This window comes from Rhinatrema bivittatum, chromosome 3, assembly GCF_901001135.1.
Source record: "Rhinatrema bivittatum chromosome 3, aRhiBiv1.1, whole genome shotgun sequence".
Lineage (NCBI taxonomy): Eukaryota > Metazoa > Chordata > Amphibia > Gymnophiona > Rhinatrematidae > Rhinatrema > Rhinatrema bivittatum.
In genome coordinates this window covers 287,430,381-287,451,949 of record NC_042617.1, presented here as the reverse complement: position 1 = coordinate 287,451,949, position 21,569 = coordinate 287,430,381, and the positions used below count along the sequence as shown (strand labels likewise).

Sequence of the window (21,569 nt, the reverse complement as noted above, 5' to 3'; positions counted from 1 at the left end):
GGTGTGTGGAGTGGATGTTTGGCATGGGGGTGGGAGGGGAGGATGGGATAAGGGGTACATGTTGGAAATTAAGCTGAAAGGGTCAGGAGGTGGCAAACCTGATGTAACTATTGTTCAACCTTTTTCCTTGAGTTTATTTGTTTAATGTCAATCTCGCTCAGGTTGTTTAATGAGCGATTTGGTTGCTACATGCTTGATGTTACCAATAAAAATACTATTCTGAAAAAAAAAAACCAAACCAGCACAACACTCCCTACTATACTTTCGCAAAACCATCTGACAGCAACTTTCCTGCTTGTTCAGTAGCTAGCACGCTGTCTTCCAGACAACTCCAACATCCACATGGGTGCTGGATATACAGTTCCATTCAGAGGAGAATTCTGTTCTGCCTGTAGAAAGTGGCAATATAATCAAGATTGCTGTCCTCTCAAGCTGGTATCTGTATACTATTTGCATTACTCATAACTACAACTATTCCCTAGTTGTTCAGCCTTCAATCCAAATCCATCTCACTTAGTACACCTCCACCTAGAGAGAAGATTTCTCCACTACTCTTTCTGGATCTGCCCTTCCACACGGTTGGGCAAGGGGTCTATAGCCAATGCTTTCTGATCCCAAAGAATGTCAGAGGCCTTGCCCTCATAGGGGTAGATTTTAAAAGGTATGTCCGATTTTATAACATGCGCGCGCAGCAGTGCGCGCATGTTATAAAATCGGGGATTGGAGCACGCAAGGGACCAGCTGGCTTTCCCTGTTCCCTCCGAGGCTGCTCTGAAATCAGAGCAGCCTCGGAGAGAACTTTCCTGCCCCCCCCCCCCCCCCCCGCCTGGAAAAAAACCAAACAAACCATGCCTTTATCTTACAAGTTATACCTGCTGGCTGACTGCTGGTATGGAGGCCTCTGGACTTTTGAATATAGGGCTTTTAAAATCTGCCCCATAGGTTTTAACTAGTTTAACAAGCTATCTCGGAGTAGATACTTAAAAAAAATAAATAAATACAATATACCATTCTCATCCAGAAAGGAAAACTGATATGCATATAGGGGATGCTTATGCACATATTCTCATCTGCTCTTCCCACTGGTATTCCTGCTAGATTCCTTTCACTGACACAGCCCATTGGTCTACCTCTGTGGTGATGGCATATCCAGTACTCCCCATGCCTGGGTGACTAGCTAGAAATGGTCAGCTCTCAGAGAGGCACGTTCTTCTCCCATGGGGGGTCATAGAGGTGGGAAGGGGGAAAGGTGTGGGATTTTTTGTTTTTTCCATTTTTGGGGGCCTTTTCCCCACAAACATTTGTTTAATGTTTCATTTCTTTAGTTTAAAAAATGAAGGGGGGAAAAAAAAGCCTCCCACCTGAGAAAATGCCAGGGCCAAGATCCTCCCCAGCCCCCACTTACCCAGTCCAGGAGGATCATCAGATGAGTCCTAAGTCAGGACTTTGCCTGGTGCCTAGGCTGAGATCGCAGTGACCTACTGTGGCAGGGACCATTGCAGACTTACCCGAAGAGACTCCAGGAAGAGCAGCCACTGTTGAATTATCTGTGCCACCAAGCAATGATCCTGTCTCACCCAGGACCTCCTGGTCTCCTATGGTTGACAGCAAAAGTCCTGCATGACTGCCCCTGATGGCACTCAGTGCTCCATTTGTGGTCACCGCTGGTCCCTTCCTGTCAGCAACCAGGCCCTGCATGCATCAGATGGTGATGCCAGCCTCAGGCACGTGGGGGAGGGAAGGGTTCTATTATCTGGACTCAGCAAGATGTTCATGCTGGTTTCAAGGCACGGTAATGCTCCTATCAGCTGCGGCATTGAAAACTGATACCAGCGAAGAGGGAGATGAAGTGCTCCAGCAGCATTGATTGCCTCATGGAGGAGCTCTGTGGGGAGTAGGGGGAACGTCCCACAGCCTACCATTCTGTTTCACCATAGGCAAAACAGAAGAAGGAAAAGACTGTGCAAGAGCAACCTCCCTACACATCCTTTCAGCATCATCTTGGGCTCCAGGGATTTTGTGAGAGTATTTTATTCTTAAGTATTATATTGCTGCATTCAATACTAAGCAAAAATGTATCTGTGAAACAGCAGTATAGAAAAGAATATTCTGGAAGACTAGTATTGCGACTTCACTGGGGAAAAAAGTACTTGGATATTCAAAGTGTGAGTTCAGTACTTGCATTCCAGCTTAGCTTCAGGCTCATTTTACATTTTGAAAGGATTTTCATATTAAGGGAATTTGCATTTAATGTAGCAACCACTTAAATGTTTTTTTTGCTAAGTAGCTAGATCATTGGTGCATAGATTGGAAGTGGTGATGTATTTAACCCATTGTATCAGTAATTGATTACTGTTGCTGTTTCACTGCATAGTAACATAGCTATTTGTCAATAAGATATCTTATTTGCTGTTCTGAATAAAAAGGTTTTTTCTTCTAGCTGTTGGTATTTAGTGTTCTCTTGCAGACCACAACACACTGAATCTGCTGTGTTTGAAGAGCAATCAAGAAGCCATGCTCTGCATAAACAAACAAGGGGGTACCATGTTACACCCTCTGCCAGGAGGCCATTCAAATCTGGTCATGGGCAGGACATCACAATGCCCATCTCCCTGTGAGTTACATTCAGGAATCCAGAATACATGGACGCACTGCCTCAGCCTGAATGGTGTTTGGATCAAGGTATCGCGGAAGACTGAAAACTAGATTTGGAAGGCCGATGATTGATCTGTTTATCTCAGACAAGAGAAAAGTCAGTGCTGTTAGATGCGTTTGTGCTAGACTGGAATATGTCTATTCATATACCCACTTATTCCTCTTAATTGCTAGGGACTGCTCAGAAGGTCCTTTGGGACAAAGTGAGGATAATCCATAGCACCAGCCTGTCCAAGCCAAGTGTGGTATCTCTATCTTGTCGGTCTGCCAGTTCAGTCTCCAGTTCCATTTGGGAACTTCCCAGACCTTTGCCATGCTTGAAGGAAGGCAGGCTCTCCATACAAACCTGCCTTTGCTAGCACTCACTACATGGATGATGTGTAAAGTAGTCTCTCCTCCTTGCTCCTTTCTTGTGAGGTTGAGGATGTGCTAACTTCAGCTAGACTTTGTCAGAAGATTCCACTTGAAACTGTAGAAGAGGTTTTCAACAGGGTGGATCCCTTCTCCTGCAGCCTGAGGGACTTGCTTTAGTATCTTTTACCTATCATTCTCTGGCCTTAGCACCTCTTCAGTCAAGGTTCATCTTGGCACCATTGTGGCCTACCGCCATCAAATGGAATCAGGGGCGGATTGTGGGAAAATAGTGGCCCGGGGGATTTTTCTCTATACTGGCCCGTGGGTACCCAATTACATATACAATATAATTTACATATATATGTACACACCCCTCTATTTTGGTATGGTCCTCCCATATCAACACAGTACTAATCGCCAACACTCAAAGAATAACAACTCCACCTATGAAAAAGAATACCACAAATATTACACCAGAATCTAAAATATCAATACACCTCCTGTCAGGAAAACAGAACAGGCCAAGCTACTACAGATCCCTACAGAGAAAAACCACAAGCTAAAAGAGTGCTTCATCTCAGTCTTTGCATGTAGAACACAAACTCTCACCAAATACAGAATACAAAATGAAGGAGCACAAATGACAAAAACTGAAATGGAAACTCCAAGAAGGCAGACTCTGTGTATTAACAATAGAAAAACAGAATCACCATTCCTCATAAAACAAATAAAATCAAGAAACATATAGCATCAGTTATAATAGTAAAACCATAATAAAAGAATATTTTAAAACTACTGATAAATAGAATTTCTATTAATTAAAATCATATACATTTTTTACAATGTCCCAAACACTAATAAAATATTTCAAAACAGCACATATATCAAATAACATTCAATAATTAAAACTAATAAGGATTTTAAAAAGCCCCTGCTGTCCCCTTCTGTGGGAGCTCTTTATTTCCAGTCACCCTGATATTGTCCAGGATTAGGAGGTTATCCTCTCTCTCACAAACTCACTTATCCATGCTCTCTCACACATACACTGTCCCATACATACACATTCATGCTCTTATACCCACCATAACATCTCGCTCTCACAGACGCTGACACACTCTCAGGCTCTAAGACACTCCCCCCCCCCCCCCCCCCCCCACACACACATACACAAACTCTTACTCCCTTGGATTTTCTCATATACACTCATGCTCTCACACTCACATATACATACACACACACACTGACCCCCAGGCAGACTCCCATTCATTTTCATACCACTCCCTCCCCATCCCCCAGGCATGCACACATTCATTCTCACACACAGTCCCCCAGGCAGGCACCTATGCATTTACACACACACACCCAGGCAGAGTCCCATTCATACACATGCACACACTAAAGGCAGACCCCCTCTTTCTTTTGCCAACAACCTCAGAACTTCTCTCATTCCTCTGCTGCTGCATGGCTATTGGGGAGGTGCCGATTGCTGCTGCTGACACTGAAGCCCATTCTGCTGCCTCCTCTGTGCAGGCCCGCGGGCTTCCACTTTTCTTCATGCTGATCTCGTACATTGTGAGATCCGCATAGAGAGAAAGTGCTATTCTTGCACATTCCCAAAGATTACATGTACCAATCACTAAAAAGTAATTTTTTTTTTTTTTTACCTTTGCTGGTTGATCTTAGTTTTCTAATTGGTTGGTCATAGGCTTTTTTTTTTCCACCTTCCCTTTCTTATTTTTTTGCCAATTCCTTTTATATTGTCTTTTTTTCTTTTCTCTCCATCTTCCCTCAAACACACACTCAGGTTCTCATTCTCACATGCTTTCTCTCTCTCTCACACACACTCACTCTCTCTCACACACACAGCCTCTCACTGTCACATGCTGTCTCTCATACAATCATTCATACACACAGGCTCTCACACTCACATGCTGTCTGACTCTCACACACAGGCTCTCTCTCACATGCTCTCTCTCATACAATCATTCATACACACAGGCTCTCACACTCACATGCTGTCTGACTCTCACACACCCAGGCTCTCTCTCACACCCACATGCTGTCTTGCTCAAGCACAGGCTCTCACCGTCACATGCTCTCTTATATAATCATTCATTGTCACATGCTCTCTCTTATACAATCATTCATACACACAGGCTCTCACGCTCACATGCTGTCTCTGCAAACATTCAGATCCTCACTCCCACACACAATTTCTCAACTCATCTCATACACGCACACACCCTCTACAGACCCTCAGCCTCTCTCTCACCTCTGTGCCTCCTCTTCTCGGGTCGCCGCAGGATGGGCTCTGCAGCGGCCCTGCTACCGGGCCTCTTCCTGTTGTCGGGCCGCTGCTCCTCTTCTGCACGCGCTGATGCTCCTCCTTCCTGCCCACGCGGCTCCGGCAACGTTTACTTCCGGGGCTGCACAGGCAGGAAGGAGGAGGAGCATCGGCGCCTTGAGCGCCCATATTGGACCTACAGGCGTGCACGTATTCATCTTCGCCGGTGGGGCTGCTGAAGCCGCTCTCTCTCGCCACCCTTCTACTTCTACTGCTGCTGCTGGGGGCTTGCATGGCCGCGGCCAGGGCAGGTGAGCGGGGACTGGGGGAAAGTTTGGGACTGTGAAATTTTGTCTCTCTCTGCTTGGGCTTGGATTAGATTGGGTTGGGTTGGTTTGGTTTGGGACTGGGCAGCTTTTGGTGGTAGAATCAGATAATTACGTTCTTGTGAATACAGACAGTGCAATGGAATGTATGGGATCATGCTGAACCTTAAATACCAAGGTTAAAGCTTTAAATTGAATGTGCTGAGCAACCAGTGAACCACACTAATGCAAGAGTCATGGTAGGCGGTAAATTAGTAGGTTAAAGACGTGGCAAGATAGCAGGTTAAAAAGGCGATAGTCGGGGGCGCACTTAACTGTATGGGAGGGAATAACTAATTGGATCGTTTATACATATACATGCTGCGGGCGGAAAGGGATACGCGTCGAGTTAAAGAAGCGGTAAGTATCGGTAAAAACAGATAGTGAATCGTGGGTTAGACTTACGCGGCGAAATTGTGAGTACACAGCGGGTTAGAAACGGGGTAACTGCGGCCACGCTTTACTGTATCGGCCTGCTGGTCAGGTGGACGGTAGAATACCCCCACTGCTAGAAATTTCATGTGTGACAGGAAAGTATATCCATAGAAATTCCAGAGTGCAGTCTGTTTCCTACAATACTTCTATTCTACTCGACTCTCCATCATTAACATGTAGTGCAACCCTCACACCAGCTCCGTTTTATTTTTGATATTTTCTACCCTGGTATTAGTATCCCATTTGTTTCCTTTTTCATCAGGTCTCTATGGCTCTTAAAGATACCTCTTCATTTAGTGTGATTCTTTAAACTTGTTTTCTGGACTTCTGGCACTTTTGTATAAGACTCTTAACTGTTCTTTTTGTTTAAATTTTAATGTTAGGCAGTTGATCAGGTAATTTGGAATAGTTTTTCTGCTCTGTGTATATTCATCTAAGCTTAATCCACATTCTATCAGGATGTGCTTTTTTTTTTTTTCCCCTGCTTTAACTGTATCCTTTGGAGGTACCTTGTTACAGACCATATACTCAGCAATTGTCAGCTTTCCCCCAGAATGCCTATAAATCTGGTGGTTGGTTATGCTTCATTTTTCTCTTGGTGGACTGATTTGTAATGTAAATTGACCTATTTATCTGAAAGTTAGTTATGTTCACTGTACTGAGAGCTATACTTTAAAGGCCTATAATCAGAAGGCACTTGGATTTGAGCTAGAGCCAAATGCGCAAATTACTGTTAACCTCTACTTTTTGAAGTCTTAGATCCTTGTCTTGGTATGGGTTCTGTTCAGGTTGGAGTTAAATATTGATCCACACTGTGATAATGATCCTTAGACCCTAAGCTTTTCCTTACATGGAGACAGTATCACTGGCTTTCTGGTATTAGTACCAGATCCAACATAACCTCCTCTTGAGTGGGCTCTTCAGCTAGTTGCTAAGGATTGACTCTTGCAGGGCATCCAAGACTGCTTCATTCCTAGCTGAAGCTGCATCAGGTAGGCTTCAGTCTACATTTAGTGGATATTGCAACTTGCCTTTTATAGTTACTGTTGGCAAGTGGACACATGATTGCATAATCAGTCACACAGTGAAAAATTGGTAGTTCAAGACCTAACTGGGGATAAAACCAGGTCTGGGTCATTCTGCTTTGAAGAAAATAATTTAGATACTTTCCAGTTTACCATCATGTATCTGCTAGGCTTGTCTTAATATATAGTTTTTGTATTGTGGGGTACCTCCTAATTGCCTTTTTTGTTGATAGGAACAGTTACTCAATGCCACTTGGGCAAGTATGACAAACAAGACAAGGAAGGAGCTGGAATACCAGCTGAACTGTTGTGGGCTGTTGAATGACACAAACATACAGAAGGATTATGCTGAGTGTAAAGCGGTGAGTGGAAAACTTCACCAAACGTACAATTTTGTAAATCACCTTATTTCTCTAGGCTCCAAGGCCTCTGCACAGATTCCTGCTTGTGAACTTGTCCTTGCTTCTCTTGACCAGGCTGTGATTGTTTCATAACATGGCTAGTGGTTCCCATCACAGGGGGGGTTTGCAGGATGTAGAAGAGGGGGGAAACCTGCAGTTCTTTATAAGGCTGATCCTTGCCAGTTGGAAGCAGCATGAAGATGGGGTTAGCAGTAGCAGCATGGATTAGCGGTAGCCATGGTGGTGGTGGGATGACTGTGGTTGGAAACAGCTGAAGCCCCGAGGGTGAGATCAATGTGGACAATTGGGTCAGAAGCTGCTGCAGCGCTGGGGATTGGATCAGCATGACTGCACAGGCCAAATGCAGCTGGAGCCATTGGGAGTGGGAATCAGGGGCAGCTCTAGAAACACTAGTGGCAACCCGTGGGAGTGGGAACAGCAATTGCAGCAGTAATATGTTTCTATGTTTCTATGTCATTTCTATGTTTCTATAATAGATGAGGGCTGAGAGACTATGGAGCGGTGGAGGATTAGGAGTGTAGTGGGGCTGGGAAAGGCAAAGTGGGGGATAGATGAGTACTGGTGGGAACGGGCCAGGGGTTAAGAGACTTATGGTGGTCAGGTCTGGATTTACACACAAGCCTACTAAGGTAGCAAAATTTGGAGGGGGGCAGCTAATTTCCTGTTTCTATCACTTTCTCTCCCCCCTTTCCTCCACTGCCCAGTAATCAGTTCCAGAATTCTGAAGGCACCTCCAGCTGAAGTGGAGTTTTAGACTTTACCACTTCCTCCGGAAGTGGTAAAGTCTAAAACTGTGAACGACTTCAAAGGGGCATGGGATAAACACTGTGGATCCATCAAGTCTAGAGGGCGTGAATAAAGTATTCACTTTATAATATAATGGTATTTATAAAGTGAATAAATATTCCCCTCTAAATATCCCTTCCCCCTCATTAACTACTACCTTTTATCTTGTAAATAGGTTGATCCTGCTACTTTGTTAGCCATATGGTCAGTAAATTGTCCGTTTTTATCAAAAATCAATTATAGTCATCTGTTCTTTCGTCCTGTTATCATGTAACAAATAGTTACCATGTTATAATGTAAAATAAGCAGTTCATGTCTTATTTGTTTGTTATATGTAAACCGATGTGATATCTCGATCGAATGTCAGTATATAAAAACAAATAAATAAATAAATTAAATAAAGTGGCAGTCCTCATAGATCAGTGAGTGCTGGTCTAAGCTTACACTTACAGGTTCCCTTTTGTTTTGTGAGTACAGGCTTAGTCGGTGTGCTCACTGACCTATGAAGATAACTGGGGGATGGGCACACAGCTCAGATGCTTGCTGGGGTGAGAGTATTGTATACCATGGCATTGAAGCAGCACCTAGAGGTGGCAGCAGACAAAATACTTCCCTGATGCTGGGTGGGAATGGATTGGGGAAGAGGGATTCATAAGACTGGAGAGAGCAAGAGGAGAAAACTAGTGGGGAGGACTAATTGACAGGCTGAGGAAGGGTGAGAGGGGGCTGGTGGGAATGGGCTTGGGGGGGGGGGGGGGGAGACAGGAAAATTTGGGACAGGCTGGAGGAGGGTAGGAGAGTGGGCTGGACTGAGATACCTGAATATTTTGGGGCTTTTAGGATCCACACAACCAAAAAGGTTGGGAACTGCTATTTTTAGCCTATGGCACTGTGCCAGTGTGATCCTAGACTTGGGGGTTCCCAAGTGTGGATTGGGTTTCTTGGATCTAGGATGGTCCACTGTGCCTGAGAGCCCCAGGTCTGGGGCCAAGCTGGCATAACACTGTAGACTAACACTAGCCCCAGAAATGTGGCTAGTTTTTGCAGACTACGGTGGTCCTTTGAGATGTTGGGTGCTAATAGGGAATTGACATGGCTGGTATCTCTAAGGAACGCAGGATGAATCAGGAAGCAAGAGAACACTCTGCTCTAAGCAAGTACTGAGCAATATCTGAGGATTGTGCTAGGAGGACTGTCTTCATGAGAGCTCCTATTGAATTGCCATTGCATAAGTGCTGTTTTCATGTGAAATAACCTATGTCTGGTCTATTCTGTGGGCATGAATAGGGACCTTCATTTTCAATTTTTGTTTTCCTGGGAATTTTTCAGGGCTTATGACAAAAAAAAACAAGAGAAAAAACTTGGAAAAAAATGACTTTCCCTGTACATACCCAGATCAGTTCAGACTCATGGGTTTTGCCTCCCCTCTAGCAGATGGAGACAGTTTTACTGACACTTAACATGAGGTTCAGTATTTCTGTCTCCAGCAGATGGAGGTGCAAAGTCTGCAGTCTCTCTTACAAAAAAAGAGAAGATACAGAACAGTAACTTTCAGCAGTGCTGGCCTCCCGGGGGTTGCTAGGTCCTGGAGGGGCCACCCCCCCCCCCCCCCCCCCCGGTGCTTGAGGCGGACGAACAGGGGGTCGGGGACCCTTATACAGCTTGCTCCCTTTTCTTGCCGGTCAGGACTGAAACCCGGGGGGCCCAGATCACTCGCTCTGCAGGACAGACAGAGCCTACAGCCATTCTAAGGGAAGTGCTTTCTTCTTTCATCCCCTGCCTAGCATGTCCCTCTTCCCCCTGCCCCGCACTGCAACAGCATTCATCCTTACTGTCTTCTCCTGTCTCCTTTAGCAGCATGATTACGGAGGATCCCACGCTCTGCAGCATTGCACTTCTGCTTTTGTGCAGGGAGCCAGGGAGCCTGCTGGGAATTGCTTCTGATGGACAGAACCTGCTTCAAATGCATTCATGGCACCAGATAGCAGGCGCTTTGGATACGGGGGGGGGGGGGGAGGAGACGAGCCATGAAACATGGCATGGGGGGCTGCACTGGAGAGCAAGCGTTTTCACTGGTGGGGGGTAGGACTTGAAACCCAGCATGCACTGTGGCCCACACTGTCTTCCAGTAATGACCGGAGACCTTGAAACACTATCTGCAGCTCTGAAGCAACTTTTTAATCATCCTAAAATTAGGATGAAAATCAGTTTAAACTGAAAACGAAGGACCCTAGGCACAAATAATCCCTGCCATGGTATAATCCCAGCAGTGAGTTTGCACCTTCTGAAACTGCTTCCTAACCCTACTTAAGATGAGGAAAACCTCTGCCCCTTTGACGCATGCATATTAAACCATGCTATCACTGAGCTTTGCAGAGATGCTATGCAAATGCACATTTCATACTAATACTCAAATCTTATTGGCATAATATTTTGTGCCCTAAGAGCCACCTTAAAAGGATGGTGACTTTATTTTCTAAATGCTATGTCTGCCACCCAGATAATATAAATTATGAATTATTTCTACTTTTTTTTTTTTTTTTTTTTTTTTTGGAGAGGAGAATGTTGAGGAAATCTGTGTCTTAATACCATTTGTCCATGGGCAGAATCATGAGCTCTGGGCTTGGTTGTGCTTCTTCCCCCTTCAGAGTTGAAAAGAGGCGTCTAGCAGTACAGTGGTATTGACTCTTTTTTTCGCCTGCTTATTATAAAATGCCTTTTTTGTTGTCCGGCAGCCTTGTATAGGTGAAAAGAAGTGTCAAATTTGCGGGGACTTGATGCTAAAACATGCAGGTGAAGCCCTGAAGATCTTGGGTGGAGTAGGACTCTTCTTTAGTTTCACAGAGGTAACTACAGCTGTTATATATTGCTGTAATTGTCTTTAAACTGTATCTATGCTCTTAAGCAGGACCTTATGGCTCTGGTCCTTGAGAGCTGCAAATAGCTCTGATTTTTAGGATGTTCACAATGATTAGGCAGAAGGTAGATTTGCATACAGTTTTTCCAAGGACAAGTTAATGTGCATATTTTGGTTGCTTTGAAAAACAGACCCGATTTCTAAGTTAGGAAGTCCTTTTGGAGCTTTTATGTCTGTAGACCACCTTGAATTGACTTTAGACAAGATTTGGAAGCTGTGAAGTAAAGCCAAGCTCGGTTTGCCCCATCCAGCATGAAGAAACTTTATCCCTTAACCCTTTGAACCCATTGTCCCTGAATTCAGGGACGGCCTAATATCAACACTCATCCCGGTAAACCGATATAATCACATACTGAATAACCAATACTAATATTAAAAATAGCACATTGACAAAAATGATTGGTTTTCCTGAGGAAATTAGGGTTGACAGGTTTTTCGCCATAGGAACCTAGGGTTCAAAGGGTTAAGATGTCTTTTATGATGCTTTATCAGAAATAAACAATGAAGGATTGGCCTGAGGTCTTGGTTGTAAGTGTCATGCACTTACTGAAAATCTTGTTTACATGGTGGTCATAGCTGGTAGAGGGAGTTCCAGCCATAGTGAACACATTTAGGGTATATGTTATCTGGGTTCCAGATAAAGCCAGTAATTGTAGTCCTTGACCAAGAACTCATTTCCTTGTGTGTAGCAGATGGACTCAGGACCAATGTTTCTCCTGATAACAATTAGGAGACCGAGTCAGATTTCAATCTGAAGTCAGCCTACATTTACCCATGCAGGAAGCTTAGCTCTTCACTATTTCTCAGTCTCCTAAGCAGATAGGTTCACTACACACGCTTGCACAACGTTGGAAAATCCAAATCAAAGAGAAAATCTTACCTCTACGAGACTAGCCCTGTTTCTCCTGCAGTGAATACTTAAGGGTTCCTCCCCCAGTCGAATTCCTGAGGTGATTTCAGAGATCCCTCAGAGGTGAGCCTCTGTCCGGTAGCCAGTTCCCGGCGTGGACTTAGCCCCCAGTGTGGCTTAGAGGCAGCGGGTGCAATACAGAGCGCAGCAGTGAAGGTATTCTTTCCCCCCCCCCCCCCCCCCCCGCAGCCGGAGACTGCCCGGCACGAGACCGGGAAGTGCCGAGACATCAAAATACTGGTCACTATTTCATCTATTTTATCGTCTAGGAATGGCCCCCTCGGACGTTCACAAAGATCATGGTGGTAGTGGCGGCGACACTGAAGAAAGAAGGAATCCTTGTACATCCGTATCTGGTGGTTGCCTGGTAACTTTCCTCTGGAGACTTTGCTCTGATCAGTCAGTCCAGAGGTCAAGAATCTACTACAAAATCTCAGGTGGGTCGTCAACACAACCAAGAGTTGTCTGCAGCCCTCCCAATCACTAGAGTACCGGGGAGTCCGGTTTGACACCAAACAGGACAAGGTTGTCCTTCCCTCTACAAAGTGAAGGAAATTGATGGACCAGTTGCGAAAACTGTTGAGCTATGCTCGCCCCAAGGTATGGGACTACCTCCAAGTCCTCTGTCTCATGACATTGACCCTAGAAGTCATCCCATGGGCAAGGGCCCACATGCGCCCACTACAACGTTCCTTACTGTCATGATGGAACCAGATGTCCCAGAACTACTCCGCCTACAGCTTCCGGTTGAGGTCTGGACCCAGCTCCAATGGTGGCAACAGGAAGAACATCTGAGCAAGGGAGTAAGACTACCACCTCTGATCTGGATCCTGCTCACCAAGGATGCGAGCCTGCGAGGGTGGGGAGCCCACTACCAGGAACTGACAGCCCAGGGGCAATGGGACAAGGAATAATCAGGTTGGAACATAAACCGGCTGGAAGCCCGAGCGGTCAGACTAGCCTGCCTACAGTTCAGCCACAGACTCTGAGGAGACTGTCAGTCATGTCTGACAATGCCACAACAGTTGCCTACATCAACCGCCAGGGAGGAACCAGAAGCCAACAGGTCTCCCTGGAAATAGACCCCCTAATGGCGTGGGCAGAAACAAACCTGCAAGGGAGCTCAGCTGCTCACATCACGGGAAAAGACGACATCACTGCGGACTACCTCAGCAGAGAGTCTGGACTCACGAGTGGACGCTGTCGACCACAGCCTTCCAGTTTATAGTAAACCACAGGGGAACCCCAGCCATGGATCTTCTGGTACCCCGGTCCAACGCCGAAGTTCTTCAGCCACAGACTAGAACTGTAATCCTAGGGATTAGACTCCCTCATCCAGACCTGGCCATAGGAAGACCTGCTGTACACTTTTCCTCCATGGCCACTAATGGGTGGGATCATCCACAAGATAGAACATCACAGGGGGCTAGTACTTCTAGTGGCCCCAGACTGGCCAAGAAGGCCATGGTACACAGACATGCGAAGACTTCTTGCGGGAATCCTCTGTGCCTTCCTCCACACATGGATCTTCTTCGGCAGGGACCAATCCTCCACGAAGATCCAACTCTGTTCTCGCTTACGGTCTGGCCATTGAAAGGACTTGCCTGACGAAGAGCAGATATTTTAAGGCAGTGATCGACACCTTGCTCCGAGCATACACATTTTCCACGTCTCTGACTTGCATACGAATATGGAGAATATTCGAAGCCTGGTGTGAAGACCGTGACATCCTTCCGTGGACAGTCAAAATTCCCATAATCCTGGAATTTCTTCAGGACTGCTTGAAGGGGTTGTCTCTCAACTACCTCAAAGTTCAGGTGGCCACTCTGGCCTGCTTCAGAGCCAAAGTGGACGGCATCAGTCTATCGTCCCATCCAGATGTCTCCCGCTTCCTGAGAGGGGTCAAGCAAATCAGACCACCACTAAAGTGGCCGGTGCCCCTATGAATCTCAATCTAGTACTAGACTTCCAAGCGGGCGCTTCTTCAGACCTACACACGGTCTGTCACTGTGGCTCCTGACCTTGAAAACTGCATTCCTAGTGGCAATATGTTCAGCCCGTCACATCTCCTAGCTTCAAGCGTTATCCTTTTGGGAACCATTCCTCAGGTTCGCACCAGGCTCCATCCATCTTTGCACTGTCTCCTCCTTCCTTCTGAAGGTGGTATCTCATTTCCATCTAAACCAAACCATCTCGCTGCCATCCCCAGACTAACATAAGGACTCTGAAGACTCATGCCTTCTTTGTCATCTGAATGTCTGCAGACTTCTAGTCCGATACCTAGAAAGATCGGAATCTGTACAAAAGACTGACCACCTGTTCGTCCTTCACAGCGGGAAGAAACAGGGGGAATCGGCCTCACGGGCAACCATAGCCCACTGGATCAAAGAAGTTATAAAGGTGGCCTACATAGAGGCAGGGAAGCCTCCACCTCTACAGGTCAAGGCCCATTCTACAAGGGCCCAGGCAGTGTCCTGGGCAGAAACCAAGATGCTGTCACCAGCAGAGATCTGTCAGGTGGAGACGTGGTCCTCCATACATACCTTCCCAAGGTTCTACTACCTGGATATCCCGGCCCGGGAGGACACAGCATTTGCCAGGGCAGTACTAAGTGGGCCATGGGCAGCCTCCCACCCGGTTCGGGAGTAGCTTTTGTACATCCCATTGGTCCTGAGTCCATCTGCTACATGCTAGGAAATGGAGAAATTACTTACCTGATAATTTTGTTTTCCTTAGTGTAGACAGATGGACTCAGCATCCTGCCCACAGCTGCCCTGGAATCTGGAAACCTCAGGTGACAATCCCCAATAACAAGACAAGCACGGGTAAGCCAGGTGTTACCCCTAGTTCGACACCCTAGTTACCAGGTGTCGGTGTTTTTCGGTTGAGTGCACTGGCAGTCTCCATTTGGAAATCAGTTTAACCGGTCCTAGTTAATCAAGTTAGCCAAGTTAATCAAGTTATTAAAACACATCCACAATTGCTTTTCGAAGAGAATACTGAAGAGCTAAGCTTCCTGCATAGGTGTATGTAGGCCGACGTCAGATTGAAATCTGACTCAGTCTCCCAACTGCTATCAGGCTCACACTATACCCATTGGTCCTGAGTCCATCTGTCTACACTAAGGAAAACAAAATTATCAGGTAAGTAATTTCTCCATTGCAGTGGCTGGGTAGAACTGGATGGAGATATAGTGGCTTGCAAAGGTTTTCGATCCCCTAAAAAGTCAGATTTGTGTGGACTACAAAACACTTAAACAGATTGCTCCAGACAACATATTTATTGCAAACTAGTATGCTTTTAAAGTAAATCTTTAGTCACAATTCATTATTTCTCAGCATCTTTTGTAAAACTTAAACGGAATGTTGTGGGATTTTTCAGGGCGAGGTATTTGTATTTGCCCTGTGGCCTATAGCTCGCACTATGTCTTTGAAACAATGACAAGCTAGATCATTTGTATAACAAATGTACACAACAGGTGCTTAGAATACCCATGACAAATAAAACAAACAAATGTACAATACCGGAGACACTGAATCTCTGTTCAGTTCTGGTGAGTCAGCAGTCTCTCTACCATACCACCTTGCATCTATATACTATATCCTTACCTTGCACATGCGCAGAACAATTCTTTGTGTGGTCTTTAATTTTTTTTATATACTGCTAAATTACAGATAAGGAAACTTTACTGCATATGTCTCAGGACCACTCATAAATGGTAAAATTCTTTTGTTTTGCGCAGGTTCCCTTTTTCTCGTAGGTTTGTGATTGCTATCTAAAATATTCTTCAATCAACATATCTAGAATATCTGTATTAGTATAAATGAAAGCAATTGTATAATTCAGATAGAAACATTACTAGTAAATTGCTATAAATGAACCTGTAAATCTTGTATGACAATCTATAATATATATTTTTTCAGTAAAATGTTTTACTGAAACTAATCTGGGTATATGCCAGGTATAAGCACAGCACTAATGAAGCTTGGACACACAACCTTTTAACTCCTGTCATTTGGCTAGCTCTAAACAAATGGCATTCTTGTACTTTTAATGGTTTCCATTCTGTGCCCAGCATCTATCTGTGACCCTTGGAGAAAGGGAAGGCAATGTGTAGGCAGTAAAATGTACCAAGCAGCTTCTAGCAGGGGAGAGAGCAGGGGGTTACTAAAAGCCCACAAGCTTGTGATCTTTTCCTATGCAGTACTCCCTACTAGTTATGGGCCTGCTTGGTGCATAGTAATGGAGTCGAATGAAGACTAGAGGAGACTCCTAAGCACAAAGCAAGAACTGCCTCACAGTGACACAACTATATGCAGCAAATCTTAAATATATGATGATTTTTGTCTTAGAAAAAAATACTAACACTAATACACTGAAAAATGCTGCTTGCATAACTGTTCAGCCCCTGTCCTGTAGAAGTTTCAAGTTTGCACAGATGAAAAATATTGCACTAACAATTGGCTTACAACTGGCTGCCTCCTGCAAATCATAAAAGTTGGCTTTTCTGGATAAGACTCCCTAATTCCAGTACCATTGGTCAGACTGAATCTGAAGGAAAGCTGTGAAAATGAAGACCAGAGAGCATTCTAAGGGAATTAAAGATATAGACATGGATATTATTTTGTAGCCTCTTCCTATCTTGTACAAGTGCTTGGATATCCCAGTGAGCACTGTTGGATCAATTGTGAGGAAATGGAAGCTGCATCTTACCACCCAGACACTGCCTAGACAAGGTCATCCCTCAAAACTCAGCATTGGAGCAAGAAGGGGACTTGAAGGAAGCCACGGAGGCCAACAATTACTTTGAAGAAGCTACAGAGTTCAATGGCTGGGACTGGATCTGAGGTGCACCTCCAGTCAACCATATCAAGAACTCTGCATACAACTGGCCTGCATGGGAGGGTGGCTAGAAAGAAGCCATTACTGAAGAATAAACACATCAAAGCATGTCCGGAGTTTGCCAGAAAGCATCAAAGAGGGATAAGTATTGTGGTCAGATGAGACAAAAATGGAGCTTTTTGGCCAAAATCCAAAGTGCTATGTGTGGTGCAAACCTAACACTGCCCATTCCTCAGCAAACATGCTTTTCCTCAGTGGGGACTGGGCATCTTGTTAAAATTGAAGTACAGATGGTGCAACATCCAGGGAGATACTGCAAGACAACCTGCTTCAGTCTGCTGAAAAACTAAAACTTGGAGGATAATCCCAAGCACAAATCTACAAAAAGGTCCAGATCTCAATCCAATCAGGAATCTGTGGCATTATTTGAAAATTGCAGTCCATAAGCGCCATCCAATCAACCTAAACAATTTGGAGCAAATCTGCCAGGAAGAATGGGCAAAATTTACTCCCAAACAGTGTGCGAAGCTGGCAGAAACTTACCCCAACAGGCTTAAAGCTGTTGCAGCAAAAAGTAGTTCTACCAAGTAAGTCTGAAGGGGTTGAATACTTATGCATGCAGCATTTTGTAGTTTTAAATTTTATTTTAGAAAAAATGCAGCGAAATAATGAATTGTGACTTTGAAAATCTACTCTAAGAGCCTACTGGTTTGCAATAAATGTTGTCTGGAACGATCTGAGTGTCATTTTGTAATCCACATAAATTTGCTGATTTTGTAGTGGGTCGAATACTTTTGCAAGCTACTATAAATTAAGGGAAAATATATCCATGTAACTGCAAATGAAGACTCATGGTGCCATAGCCCAGTGGAGGCTGGTTCCGACTAAGCTGGAGCTCAAAGAGTAGGAAGAAACTATTGGGCCAAAAAAATGGAAACCATCAAATTTTAAATCCATTTGAACAGTTAATTTACTTCAGTCGCCTTGGTGCAGTGGTTCCTGAATTGTTTTCAAGACCCTCAGCTGGATCTGGTTTTCAGGTTACCCATAATGATTTGAGCCATGTTGGAATACATTTGGTCTTAACAGCTAGCTAGTCTGTATATTTTTGGTTACCCAGAAACCCAGATCTGGTTGAGGTGTCTAGGGAGGGAAAGGTGTCACTTCAGTAGTGTTCAGGGCAAAAATGTAATCATCTCACCCAACTCCCTCCAGATGCCCCCTGGAGTTTGATTGTGAACTAGGAGGGATGACTTAGATTCAATATCAGGGAACTTTTCTTTATGGAGAGGGTGGTGGGTGCTTGGAATACCTTCCCAGAAGAGGTGGTGGAATCAAGAGCAGTTAACTAATTCAAAAGGGCAAGGAACAAACACTGCGGTTCCCGAACGGCTTAAAGGGCTGGTGTAACACTTCTGCATGGGGGTAACCTGCATGGAATGGCAGACTAGATGGACCATTTGGACTTTATCTGCTGTCATTACTGTGTCACTGTTATAATAGCCTTTTCAATGTTTTATTCACGAAACTTGCCGTGTCCTTTATGCTCACTGCTGTGACATCTTGGTGGGAGTTATGTATGATCCAGGCTTGGTCCATGGCTTTGCAATTCAGTATATTTTTTTTTCTTGTAACGATACAAAAAAAGGCTTTGCTGTAGAAGGTGGGGTTTTTTGTTTAAAGGTTGGGGATTGTGAATGAAGGTGCTTGGAATAGAACCTGGATATTTTTGGATGTGCCCTTCTATTGAGTGGTGACTGGGACTCCCTCTGGATGCTTGTGGCACTGCCTCCGCAGAACTCATCCGAGCTGCTCGTTGTATGGTCTGCAATGATACAAATCTTCAGTCCATCACTAACCTTCTCTTCATTATTTCTTTTCCTTTCCTAGATTCTTGGTGTATGGCTGGCTGTACGATACAGGAACCAGAAAGACCCCAGAGCAAACCCCAGTGCCTTCTTATAGAACTGCAGCATCCCCTCCACCACATACACAGTGACCCTCCCTCCCCAGCCCCTTCCATTTAGCTGTTAATATCTTTCCCTAGGGAGTCTGGCTTTCATTTGTTGGCCTTTATAAAAGAGGTGGGAAAAGCAGATCAGATTGCTCATTGGAGGGGGGGGGAGGGGTAGAGATGTCATTTCATTAGTGTATGATGTGTGTTGGGGAGAGGATAGGAGGCCTATTTGCTGTGAGCCTAAAGAGGTCATGGAATAACTTGTGAGACTATGTAGTGCTGTTTCTTAATATGATGCCGTTTGGCATCTGTCAAAAAAAATGAAAACGTACAGCAACTGATCCAGGGCCCCAAATGGTGCTTGGATGCACTCATGGCACATTCCTGTTCAGTTTATAGTACACTTATTAGGAGAAGGTGAGAGGGGAGGTGGCATCAGGGATTGTCCCATTGCTTTCCTCCCAGGCACACATACCTGTTTTAACAAGAATTTGGTTACTACTGTTGGAAAGGTGGGTGGCAAAGCATGGTTTTTGTTTTAGTTGTGTAGTGTAATAGGTCTTTGATTATAAGCCCACTATGGATATATATATATATATATATATATATATATAAGTATTGGGTATGGACACTGTTTTCATGTGTGCACATGTTTAAAGTTGCTGTTTTAAATATATGGTGCCAGGAAATGCTGTGATCCTGTTGTAACACCATGGGCTAGCCTATTTGCAAGATTACTTCCCTAAAACAGGTGGAAGAGTTTAATGTGATCCGGGTGACTTTAGACCAATCCCGATTTCTTGCCATCCCTTTGGGTTCTGGTGCTTGCAGGGCTGATTGCAACTGGCAGGAACATAGACTACAAATTAACAATTTAGTGGGATAGGAATTAAAAAAAAAAAAAAAAAAAAAGTGTCTCTCTAGGAATGAGATTCATCCTTAAAGCACCAGCTTTTAATCAGCTCTAACTCCAGGGAATGTGGGCTCCAGCTACCTTGTCCTTGGCTAGAGCAATGTTCAGTATCCCATACAGTCAGTAAATGAAGAATAGCACCAGTCTCGACTCGAATTGTTGAGGCCCAGCTTCTTTTGTCGCTCTTTTTTTTTTTTTTTTTTTCCCCCTTTTTTTTTTTTAGTTCTAAAATGAGTTGCCTTCCTCTAGGATTTGAGTCTGGTAATAATGCCACATCACTGATCTTGGACATTTGAAACTTGGCGGGAAAGGGGGAGCAGATTGATAGCAGAAATGAATCACTGTTTTGTTTTTCAAAATGCAGTAAGGGTAATTTTTAACCTAAGTGAAAGATGCCTTTTTTATTTTTAATTTTAACAAACTTTGAAACAGTCATTTTTAATAGTAGTAAAAATAAGGTCAATCAAATTTAGCTTGTGTAACTTTTTTTTTGGTTAGTGAGCAGTTGGGAATCCTGGGGGATAATGTGATGTCAGAATTGAGTAATCAGCTGAGACCCAACATGGAGCTGCCTAGACCTGCAAAAAGAGATCCTGAATTTTTAAAACTACTCTAATTAAAAATATGAAAGTTACTGCAATCTGGGTTTCCTTTAACTTTATCTGTGCTTAGCAGAAAGGGTTCCAGCTGAGTTGGATGGAGTAGACTCCTGGACAAAATGGGGTGTTGGGGTAAGGGAAGTGAACCAAATTAAAATTAATTTGTTCCATTTTATGAAATACAGTATCCTGTACAGTTTCTTCAGCTTCCTTTTAAATAAGTTTGAATCTTGAACTTTTATCTCCTGGAAACATCTCTCTAAAAAAAAAAAAATCCACTTTGCTCCCTGACCCCCATCCAGACTTAAAATGCCACAGCATGACTGGATGCAGATATGTTACATTTTTGTCTTAGAGGCTGGATGGTATACAGTCAGAACACCTACCCTGCATCCCTGCCTTATGGTGCAATCTTGGATATAAACTCAATAGCACAATAGCAAGGCTTGATCAGTTTGGGTTAGAATGCCAGCATTCTCTAAGCTGGATTCTTGGGTTTTGATTCTTTATTGGTCCAATTTTGAGGGGGGGAAAAGTATCCAAAGATGTGTTGAAACCTTTTGTCCTCCTATTTCTGTTGAAAGCTTATGTCCATCGTTTGTGTCCTAGACTGCATTAAGAGAGTAGCTGGCTTACTTGCATTGCGGCAGCATGTGTTTCTGACTACCAGCACTAAAGTGTGGCGAAGACTGCTTTGGTTTTATTTATAGAGGCTTAGAAACCAAATAAAACTGATAGAGGTGGAAACATATATTTGGCTACGGGCTTTTTCATTTCATTAAAAATGGATAGTATGCTAACCAGAGCAGTATTAATAATTCTCACTGTTACTCTTAAAGCTAAACAGAAAAGGAAGAAATCTTACAAGATGTGAAGTAAGAGCTTCCTGTGAAGGGTGGGGCTATGGCCTTAAACTCTGGAAGTCCTGGATTCAAGTTCTCTCAAGTGAGTTTGGAAGGTTTCAGCTCTGTCCCTACTGGACCCTTGGCTGATCTCAGAAAACCATGACCCAGCCAGACGTGTTTCTGCCACAAGGGGTGCTCTAGGTCAGGATTGAGTTGCTCTGGCAGAGCTGAAGCATCTTGGAATTGAGTGGAGTGGGAAG

The 21,569-nt window shown here is 44.3% G+C and overlaps 1 protein-coding gene across 2 annotated transcripts in view; it reads left to right on the top strand.

Annotated features, from left to right (window-relative positions):
* Nucleotides 1-20,789, top strand: part of TSPAN31 (tetraspanin 31) — an 86,321-nt gene extending 65,532 nt beyond the window's left edge. For both annotated transcript variants that reach the window (XM_029594905.1, XM_029594904.1), the window contains 3 exons: nt 7,352-7,480; nt 11,062-11,172; nt 18,886-20,789. In XM_029594905.1, coding sequence (XP_029450765.1) covers nt 7,352-7,480; nt 11,062-11,172; nt 18,886-18,960 — 315 coding nt within the window. In that variant the 3' untranslated portion in view covers nt 18,961-20,789. The remainder of the gene's footprint in view (nt 1-7,351; nt 7,481-11,061; nt 11,173-18,885) is intronic.
* Nucleotides 20,790-21,569: the final 780 nt, after the last annotated feature.